General features: G+C 43.5%; 1 protein-coding gene across 1 annotated transcript in view; it reads left to right on the top strand.

Annotated features, from left to right (window-relative positions):
• Positions 1-5,294: 5,294 nt before the first annotated feature.
• The window catches only part of LINS1 (lines homolog 1), a 14,175-nt gene continuing 8,114 nt past the window's right edge, over positions 5,295-11,355 (top strand). The window contains exons 1-6 of the mRNA XM_018560247.1: positions 5,295-5,326; positions 5,388-5,404; positions 6,197-6,387; positions 7,333-7,422; positions 7,638-7,779; positions 9,465-10,043. Coding sequence (XP_018415749.1) covers positions 5,295-5,326; positions 5,388-5,404; positions 6,197-6,387; positions 7,333-7,422; positions 7,638-7,779; positions 9,465-10,043 — 1,051 coding nt within the window. The remainder of the gene's footprint in view (positions 5,327-5,387; positions 5,405-6,196; positions 6,388-7,332; positions 7,423-7,637; positions 7,780-9,464; positions 10,044-11,355) is intronic.

Raw genomic sequence — 11,355 nt, 5'->3', positions numbered from 1 at the left:
TCCGCCGTAAAAGCGCCTTATTCGTTTTTATGGGCTTTGGATTTATGTGGGGGGCAGGTTCTTACATTTTTTGGGGGGGGAGGGGTTTATATGTGACTTTTTTTTTTTTTTACACTTTATTGCTGTCACATAGGGCGCTTGATAGCACAGGCTTGTTCCTGTCTGATAGCAAAGAGGATGTGACATTGAGACAGCCTATTAGACTCTGCATGTTACCTATGGAATTCAAAGAAGCTGATGAAGTAGAGATCACTGACACACAGAAACTGAAAGTGATGTAACAGATATCGCTTCAGACCTGCTATGCCCGCACGAGGGACAGCAAAGCCTGGGATAGCCGTCGGCGGAGGGGGGCACGCACTCCCCAGCCCCGGGGGCACGCACTCCCCAGCCTGGGATAGCCGTCGGTGGAGGGGGGCACGCACTCCCTAGCCTGGGATAGCCATCGGCGGAGGGGGGCACGCACTCCCAAGCCTGGGATAGCTGGCAGCAGAGGGGGGCACGCACTCCCAAGCACCATACAAGCGATCACATGTGAGAGGCAGGAGAAGGGAACAATCTAGGACAACATAACTGATCTGGAAAGTGAGGGGAATTGGAGAATTTTTCCTAATCAGCTATGTTGTCCTAGATTGTTCTCTTCTGCCTTCTCCACACTCTTCACCCTTTTGTGAATAACCCTGGTAGTTTTGGTTTGTGTGGAGAGGTATTAGCACATCTGTCAGGTTTATATTGCTGTCTGTGGCCCCGTTAAGGAGATTCAGCCTCTATATGTCCTAGTGACCATTATCACTGAAAGTGAAATAAAATGTTGGGGTGTCATCAGAACAGGAATAGATGGGAAATCTTCCAATGGGGACATTAGTTCTGGTGAATTGCAGAGATTTTCCCCCTCTGGTGAAATTTCCTCTTACTTCCTGATATGGCTATCAGACAGGAAATGAAGGGAAATCTCCCCAATGGGACACAGATGACCAAAAAAAGCTGACAGGGGTTATAAACCTCCCTTACTCTTATCTAAAACTTTAAAAAAAGTTTGGGTCTTAGTTCTATTTTAAGACTCTGGTCTGAGCTCCTCTGCCATATTCATTACTGCTTCTGTATAAGTGGATAATACAGCACACAATATTACCTAATGCAATAAGTAACACAAGTAAGTTCTACTCACTGAGAAGTAACATTGCATTTACACAACAACATACAGTTCAGCTTTTAGCCGGGATTCTGTGTTCACAGGGAGGGGGAAACTCTGCAATAACTATTTCTGATCTAGATGAAACTGGCTCTGTGGAGGTTTTGTGCACCACATGGGACACAGCAGCTGTAAGTGACATCTCCTGAAGCCCAGAGAGTATGGCAGAGACAGTTAGTGGATCTAATCGGACGCTGGGTGTTTGCAGACAGGAAGTGTGGTGGCTGCAATGCAATTCAATAAAAATTGGAAGACATCAGTGGGGAGGGGGCCAAAAATTCAAAAGGAGCATTGTTTTACACCAGACACCAGAGGATGAAGCAGATGGGATGGAAGCGTGAGTCTGGAATTCTGCTTTGATCATTTTGAACTGGGTGGTCTCCCTTAAAGAGGACCTGAACTGTGGAAGATATGAAGCCAGCATTCCATACTGCTGCAGCCGGTATGGCTCTCGAAAGTGTTGAGAATACCCAAGAGTACACAGGAAGCCTTTTGCTCATCCCTCTGCAGCACACCATTGGCTTTCCAGTGCATTGAGTGGTATGCCAGAGTACACATAGATGCAAAGCTCATGTATGTGGCACTTTAAAATGGTGGTCAAGTAAACAAGGCAACAAAGCCTTCATTGTAAAGATCCTGCATTGTACTGGCAGGTTCCTTTCAATGTATGAGCTAGTATTCATGTGATGTAGGAGGACAGAGATTGTCTGTGTTGTGTCCCCATACCCCACTCTGGACTACTCATTCCAGATATTCACCACACACACTTCTGGCCACCTTGAGGGAAGATACAGGTATAGATTTGTGTTGGACGTTATAGAATTCCAGAAGGCTGCCAGCCGATTTACTACTGATTTATAATGGCCTTGATTGTTTTTTATTTTGGGGGGGTTTTGGTGGACTTTACCTTTAATTGGGTACTGACATTCACTGTAAGATTTACCCAATTAATTTATAGGTGAATCATATGCAGTTTGTATTTGTTTGCTGTCTGTGTAGCCCTCAAACAGGGAGAAAAAGCAATGAGATTTACAATGAACAAACTTGATTTATTGAAGCTTTGGAAGGTTGACCTTCCTTCTACTAAAAATAACCTATCAATACTATCCCTTCTCCCACAATGCACTGGGCAGTACTTTAGCTACTGAGATACACCAGGCATTATCTGTGCAGCCCTCAGGTACCAATATAATGTTCTTCCTTTTCTTCCACTGCAGGTTAGAAAATATAAGGGGAAATCCAAGGAGTTGCTGAGACCCTCAAACATGGCAAGTCAGTACCATTGGGAGCCCCTTCGATTTAGAAGCCTGAAAATGTAGACCTCAGGTAAAGATAATATTGTAAAATACGGTCTTGAGAATTACATTGGATACATCAAATAATTCTATTTATAGAACTACTTCCTCCTAGCCCATGCACATATAACACAGCTTACACAGATACGTTGGCTATAGATGACATTTAAAACAAATGATGCTTAGGTAACAGACGGTCATCCTCTCCTCCCATCTTACCCAACATATAAGAGACCTATTACCAGAAGGCTCAGATTGTCATCTGAAAACCAAAACTTAAAGGGTTAATAAAGCCTCCATTTTTTTTTCATATATCTACTGCTGGCAAGCACATATATGCAAAAACGTATTTTTTTTTAAAAAAAACGCTTTAAAAGCGGTTTAAACTTACCTGTGTCTTCACCGCGTGCTCCCGTCCAAACATCTGAAAAATCTTGGGGCGGGCGCATATGCAGTTCGGATTTTTGGTCGGGAGACGAGGAGAGACACAAGGTAAGTCTATGGACAGCGTGCACCATCATGCAGACACCGTGGGACAGGAAGTGCCAGCAAGCACAGAGGAGTCAGGACTGGATCAGAGACCAGCAGCAGCGCTGGAGGGACAGATCAAAACGACAGGAAAGAAGAAGATGATCGGATTAAGAGACATCATTTAAGGTAAGTGCTAACATTGACATTGGGGGAGGGCAAAAATATATACTTTAATGTGACTGATTACAATTCTCACTGTTGCATTTGTGACGTCACTTACTACATACTAGATCAGGGGTCTGCGACTCCAACCCTCCAGCTGTGCTTTAACTACGAATCCCAACAGGCCTCTGCTTCTGGGAGTCATGCCTGTGGCTGTCAGTCTTGCAATGCCTCATGGGACTTGTAGTTCCACAACAGCAGGAGGGCCGGAGTTGGCCACCCCCGTAGTAGACTCTCGCTAATTTCACATATGCAAGAATTCATTGGTATTCCAAGTTAAAATCACTTTTTTTTTTTGCTGTATCTACATTAGCAAGATGGGTAATCAACCAAATTGACATTTTAACTCAAAGCTGTCAAGAGATGTTGTATATGGGAGATAGATAGATAGATAGATAGATAGATAGATAGATAGAGTATATGTATTTTTGTTTTATAGAAAATGATCTTTGTGTATGAGAAATGGAAGTCTCTGTGTTACTCATCGGATCCAGATTTTAGCTGTCTGGCACAGGTCCAGCACAGGACAGAAAATGAATGCATTGAACAGATTGGTTGCTATGAGCCAAACAGTTTGCTTCTCTACATCAAAAAATAAATCCAGCACAGTGTTCAGGAAGCTCAATCCTAGCGCGCTCTTAAGGGAGATAGGGAGATAAACAGACCTCAGATTGAGGTTATTTGAGTGAATCTTCTGACCTTGACATAGGTGCTGAGTTTACTGGACAGTATTAGAAGCTCACTGAGTGCTTGCAACTGAAATGTTTCCAGTTTAAAGAGACCCTGTCACTGGACCTCACTTTAAAATTAAAACCCTTTCAACAGTAGAGCATAATAAATGCTTACAGGTTTCCCCACTGCTTCTTTAAAGAAGAACTCCAGGGAAAATTATTAACCCTCGTAGTGGGGCTACCACTGCACTGCTCGTTTGTGTCTAGGGAGGAAAATTAAATAAAACAAAAAGCTATGCCCACCTGATCCTCTGAACCGGCTTGCTCTTAGACCGGTCCCTGGAGCCTCTCTCCCCCTCTGCTCCAGCGGTCTAATGTCCTGTAAATCATGTTCTATATACAGTGTATAGGACGTGAGGACGCCGAGGGACATCGCATCGCTGCAGTGCAGGAGACAAGCTGGAGGGAGCGCTGTAACAGCCGGCCGACTCAGAAGATAACTGTTATTTTCAGCCCTAGACCAAAACAAACAGTCAACCCTTGCAGCCCCACTGTAAGGGTTAATAATCCTTTCCCCTGGATTTCTGCATTAAGGGGCCATTTACATTTTTGAGGTGCGTTAATGCATGTTATATTGTGCAATAATGTGTGTTGCATTGCGTTAAGCAGCCTATTGATAATAATGGGCTGTCCACGCAGCAAAATGTCCTGAGTCACAAAATATGTAACACATGGGAACGCGGCATGGTGCGTTGTGGCACACTGCAATGCATTTTTATTGCCTTAGTACGCTGGGTGATATTTAAAACGAATGGCGTGTGTTGCAGTGACACAGAAATAACACAACGTACCCAAAACAATATTTTCCATGTTGTACGCAGAGCCGGCAGCAGGCAGGAATCTGACACACCCAGAAGCATTGCTCAGAACATTGGGAAGAAAAGTTCCAAAGGCACAGTGGACGGCAGTAAATGTGTTTGGTTATTACTTCGATCCGTGACCTTGTTGGGGAGCTTTCATCTCACTTCTTGTCCCTGTGACAGCAGAACAGCAAATAAGGGGATCTGTTGTCATTGGGGCAGTAAGACAAAGACAGCGATAATAACCTGACAGAAGATCTAACCCTTCCCAAGTCTATACAACATCAAAACATTGGCTGAGATCGAGCTTTTAAACAGTCACACGATAACCAGAGCACTGAAGGTGGAGATACAATATAATGCAATATAACGTGCTCTTTGAGTTTTATAATAAGTGTCTTTCTGTTTCCTATAGAAGGCCCAGGCACTGAATCCAATGATGATTTTCAAGTCGAGTTCTTCGGGTGAAGAGTTTGTAGGAGATGGAGGATATGATCCCAGACCTGAGGGAACTGCACAAGAAGTTGCTACAAGCTGCCCCCCTACCTGAAGACCTACATAAGGATGCAGCACTGTTGGCACCATGCCTCCCGGACGACCCATCCAAAAGCTCCGGTAATACTGAGATAAAGGGTGCGAGTGTGTATTTCTATATTACTGCCAAGACTAAACATAGGTTTTTCCTAAATATTTGTAAAATGAAAATGTATATTTTGCATATACACTATATTGCCAAAAGTATTGGGACACCCCTCCAAATCATTGGGTTCAGGTGTTCTGTGAAATTTCCTTGCTACTAAATATTCCACGGTCATCTGTTAGTGGTATTATAACAAAGTGGAACCATCTGGGAACAACAGCAACTCAGCCACGAAGTGGTAGGCCACGTAAAATGACAGAGTGGGGTCAGCGCATGCTGAAGTGCGCAGAAGTCGCCAACTGTCTGCAGAATTAATATCTACAGACCTCCAAACTTCGTGTGGCCTTCAGATTGGCACAACAGCAGTGCGTAGAGAGCTTCATGGAATGGGTTTCTATGGCCGAGCAGCTGCATCCAAGCCTTACATCACCAAGTGCAATTCAAAGCGTGGGATGCAGTGGTGTAAAGCACGCCGCCACTGGACGCTAGAGAAGTGGAGACGTGTTCTCTGGAGTGACAAATCACGCTTCTCTGTCTGGCAATCCGATGGACGTGTCTGGGTTTGGAGGATGCCAGGAGAACGGTACTTGTCTGACTGCATTGTGTAAAGTTTGGTGGAGGGGGGATTATGGTGTGGGCTTGTTTTTCAGGGGTTGGGCTTGACCCCTTAGTTCCAGTGAAGGAAACTCTTAAGGCCTCAGCATACCAAGACATTTTGGACAGGTTCATGCTCCCAACTTTGTGGGAACAGTTTGGGGATGGCCCCATCTTTAAAAACATTTTTTTTTGTTTTATTTTCAAGTCATGTCAATTTTATGATTTGCATATTCCAACACTTATTTCAGGGTCTGAGCTCACTGTGTGTGTGGAGACTGTACCCAGCTCTTGGGTCCCACGGGATGTGACCTTGCTGAAGCTGTCACTCATCCAGATTTTAGTCATCAAGGCAGACAATCTGTGCATTGAACCTCACGTCAGATGTCAGTATTCCCGTGTACTGGAGCTGCTGCAACAAGCTAGAATAGAGGAAACAATAGTAAGAAATGACTGTAATTTTACTTTATTACTGTATTTGTATTATTATTTATTACAGGGTTTTATATAGCACTGACAATTTACGCAGCGCTTTACATACTGCCAGTCGTATCAGTCCCTGCCCTTAAGGAGCTTACAATCTATATTGTTCCTATTGCACACACATACAGGGCCAATTAACCTTCCAGCATGTCTTTGGAGTGTGGGAGGAGACCTGGAGTACGGAGGAAACACACAAGCACAGGGAGAGCATGCACAGCACTGCTTTGTACCAATGAAAATAGAAGAAAAAAACCCCCAGAAAATAATCTTGTCGGATGTTTGTAATGAGTGATATAAGTGTCCTATCATTAGATCTTACCTTGGAGTAGTATCTGGGGATCTTACCAGACCCTGTGTTTTTCTTGAATTGAGACAAGCTGCCCAGATTCCTCAACACTGTTATGTGCCTTGGGATCTTACAGATTTCTAGAGGTGCCTTTCAATGGAGAAACAAGAGAGCTTTCCTACATGTGGTGGCAAATAATATAATCGTAAGTGACCAGAAGCCACAACCAGTTAGTGTGGGTGGAAACCTTTGCTCCTGTACATCACAGGCACGCATTCTAATGGCCGTAACAGTAGTGGAAAAGGGCAGCAACCTCCAAACACTTCAAGGGGTAATATAATATGTGTTTCCCTGCTTACACCATGCCCATTGTACAATTTTATTGACCGATTTAGACCCAGGAGCCTTAATGAAGGAGAATGAGCAGAGTAAAAATGAGATGGTAAGAGCAGAGTGGGAAGTGGGAGGGATGTGCGGTTTTAAAAATCTAATTTGGCCATTTTCATGGGGGATATATCCATGAATTGTATTGTGGTTGTCTGTACAGTTTTTAGTCTGATTTATAAAAGTTATATTACAGTATTTTTGTTTGACAATATTTCTTAAATGTCTTTATAGATTAGACTGTTAAATACTTCTGATAAGGTGTTGTCACATATCTCCTCCAAGTGCCTCTCCGTTTTGGTGCTATATCAACTAAAATATCAGGTATGTCATTTGCTCTCTGACATGTTCTCTTTTCTGCACGTTGATGTTTTTCATCTTTATTCTTTGTCTGTATCTGATCATCGTACCTGATCTTTAGTAGTATAAAGCATTTACTTCTCTTTTTAGAGATTTCAAACCAAGCTCCTATTGTAACACCAGTATACAGATCGATATTAAACATGGTCAATCTTTTCTGTATACATGTCTCTTTCTAGAATGAGGTAAATACCCATTGGGTGCAGTTCTGTCTGAAGAGTCTGTGCCAGGATCCTGGATCACAAACCTTGATCCCATGTCTGACAACTCTCTTATTTGTTTGTAAAGGATTCCTCACGGATGTAAGAATACAGAAGGCAGGTAAGAGTTATTGAATGTAGATGTTTGCTAATATCGTAGCGTATGTAAAAGGCAAAGATGATTTTTCTCAGTGTTGCATAGAGTAGGGAAGGATTAGACCTTCTGCTAAGTTTTTCTTTATTTGTTCTGGTGGCCATTGTCCCCGATACAGAAAGTGAAGGAAATCCCGGCAGCCGCTGTCAGAATACAAAATAATTAGTAGGGCTTCCTTGATCAATGCTTGTATAGCGCTGATGGAGGAATCTGTTCTATTATTTTCGTTAGCCCACAGTGTATGGCCAGCTTAAGGTAGGGGTGGAAAAATTAAAGGAGAACTATGAGGCGAGTGAAAATCACTCAGCCTCATAGTTCGAGGCGACGCGTGACAATGAAACTGTCACACGTCGGCTCAATAGATCGGGAAGTGAGCGAACACATACCGTCGCTCGCTCACTTCTCAATCCTGTCCCTGCAGAGAGCCGTGACTGTCACTCATGGCTCCCTGCAGGGATTCCCCCCTCCCCTGTCCGATCCTCTAGCGCTGACTGGGTGGATCTCCACAGTAATGTGGGGGTCTGTCCCGGCTGCGGCGGTCTCAGTATACTGCGAGCTGTAGCTCACGGTATACTGAGCTTTGGGTCACGGGAGGACGATAGTTTGTGTTCTCCCGTTACCCTAAGGAGAACTATAGTTCATATAAAAAGGTTCTGTCCCTTATTTGCATGTGTAGCAACTTTCCCAGCCTAGTAGTTTGTCATCTCGCCTTGGCATAAATAAAAGGTCCATGGCCACCCTTACCTCTAGTGAACCTGGCTCCACTAGATGGCTACTAATGCCTCTTTTGTTGAGAACAGCATCCTGTGTCCCATCTGAGAATACTTTCACTTTGCTAAGGAGGCCTTGGCTTGTTTACCTTGAGCATAAGCCCCACCCACCTTTTGGCATTAACGCCTGCCCTCCTGCTGGCTCTTTTTGCGGTTAAAGTGCCTTGCTGTTTTAGGGAGGCCTCAGTGTCCAATAGAAAGACGTGAGAGGTGGCAGTGAGTAAGTCGGCTCTTGATAGAAAGTGTTAAGATTTGAATATATTGGAGCACCTGGGATTTAGGGCACCCAATGCAATGCAGAGGAAATCCAAAGGTATGTGCGGGCACCACTATTTGCCTACAGTGGTCAGCCTGTTTACTGCAGCACAGTGGCTTAGTGGTTAGCAATTCTTCCTTGAAGCACTGGGCTCCCTGGTTCCAAAATCCAACGCACTATCTGCACGTTCTCTCTGTGCTTGTGTTGGTTTCCTCCAGGTACTCTGGTTTCCTCCCACACTCCAAAGACATGCTGGTAGGTTAATTAGCTCCAGTCTTAATTGGCCTTGGATGTATGCATGTGAGATAGGGACCTTAGATTGTAAGCTCCTAGAAGCACTGTGTATATTGTTGGCACTATATAAATGCCTGTAATAAAATACTGACGGGCTTACTTTAAATGTAATTAACTAATCGCCACTAAAATCTAAAGGATGTTAATTTGCTTATCACATATGTATTCGTTTCACCATGACATGCCTCAAGCCACAAAGACAAATAGTTTGACCCTGTGTACTGTGATGTACGTTTACCAGAGAATAAATCGGGGAGCGGTGAAACCTTTTTGTTTTTTCTTTTTGAAACATTTATGTCCAAAATGGTGATCTGTGCTAATATGTTTTCCAGACCTTCTGCTGAGGATCTTGGTTCCTCTAGAAAATGTATTTGAAAGACACTGTTCTACCTTCATCACTTACCTGTCACAGACTCCTTGCCAGCCACTTGCACTAGCTGGAGAGCCCAGCGGCCAGCTCTCCTGTCTGCTGGATTTTATAGAAACCTTGGTTGCCTTAAGAATAGAGCTGAAATTAAATGTCTCCCTTTGTCAACAAGTTCTGTCTGCCATCCTGCCTCAGGCCTTGAACATCATCTCTGCTCCCGTTCCATACTTTATAAAGAAACAGGTCATACTGCTGCTGAAAAGATGCCTGCTGTGTAAAGCTGGGGAGGACTTCCTGCCTTCTCTCCGCACTATATCACACCAGCAAGATGCAGTGCTTGACAAGGACATGGCTGCTCTGGCTGGCACACTTCTCAGTGCTGTGCAGCGGGGTTGGCTGCTACAGGTCCCTGTTAGTGACAGATCGAGTAGCTTTGGAGGCGTTAATGATGGATCGGAGCATGGCCCTGACCTTGTCATCCTAGGAGCCACCTGCCTGTCTGTTCTCAAAGCCCTGGAAATCCAGATCCACAATGGAGAATCAGGTAATGCCTTCAACCAAAAATAATTGATTGCACTATGGCCACTAGATGGAGCTGAGAAGCATAGGAAATACTTATTTCCTAGGCTCTTCAGCGCCATCTGGGGCCATAATGTGGTATTACATTTGACCTAAAAAGAAAATACACTAAGGCCGGGTTCACACCTAGGCGTATCGAATATGCGCGTTTGTTGCGTGTTTTAACCACGATTCGTGTTAAAAAAACGTGCGACAAACACGTGTTTACGAGCGCTACTTGGCTGTATCCCAATGGAAACGCGCGACAAAACGCCCCAAAGAAGCTCCTGTACTTCTTTGGGCGTTTTGTAGCGCGTTCATACGCCCATGTGTGAACCAGGCCTAAGATTGTTCGTTTTTGCCTCTATTCACACAGAATGAACATTCACAGAGATTCACAGGGTGAATGGCTGTGCAAATTGTTAAGTAAACCCCTAAGTGATGCACAAGTTAAAAAAAAAACGTCAGCGGTGCTGTGATCTTTATGGACCATCTTCACTGTTTGCTGGATAGATTATTCCCTTCCATACTCTTGTAATCCTGGCCATATATAATACCGCCTCACCATGAATTATTTTGATGTCATGTCTTTAGTTATCATTTTTAAATGTCATGTTTTTGTAAGTAGCATTTCTGTTACTTGCATAGGTATAATATAGTGTAATTGTGTAAGCTTTGTATGCTCACGTTAAGGGCCAAAATAAATACAGCTCCCTTATAATTTCTCCTGATCCTCAGATGAACCTTTGCACACTTGGATGGTGCAGTAAGCTGGATGAACACCAGGTCTGAAGAGGTGCATTGGATGATGGGAGCTTAAAAGCATCCCGAGTGTTGATATGAACGTTATCAATAAAAGTAAACACAAGATAAGCGAAATCTCGCTTCTTGTCATTTTCCGCATGCTTGCATTGCTGTTTCCAATTTCAAGATTCCTCTGACTTGATGTGTCATGCTGGAATTGGCTTTGAAATAAAGAAACCTAAAGGTAAAGAAAATAAATGCCTAGACATTAAACAGGTCAGTATAGGAATTCTGAACAATATAAGGTAATCGCGGGACATCAGCAGACAGCAAAACAACTATTGGTCATCTTTATTATCACAAGATTCACAAGCTGTGTTATATTTCTGGGATAGTTCTGTTTGGGTGAGGGAAACAAGAGTTGAACTATTCCCTCAAGCAAATAACTAACTACTGCCTGAGTTTTATCAGCAGCAGCAAAATAGATTAACAATCACACCACCAGCCCAAAATATTATGCATATGCTAAAGTTTTGGGCTGTTCATTATATTTA

This window comes from Nanorana parkeri, unplaced genomic scaffold, assembly GCF_000935625.1.
Source record: "Nanorana parkeri isolate BGI_ZX_2015 unplaced genomic scaffold, ASM93562v1 scaffold443, whole genome shotgun sequence".
NCBI classification, from domain to species: domain Eukaryota; kingdom Metazoa; phylum Chordata; class Amphibia; order Anura; family Dicroglossidae; genus Nanorana; species Nanorana parkeri.
This window is presented reverse-complemented; position numbering and strand designations above follow the sequence as displayed.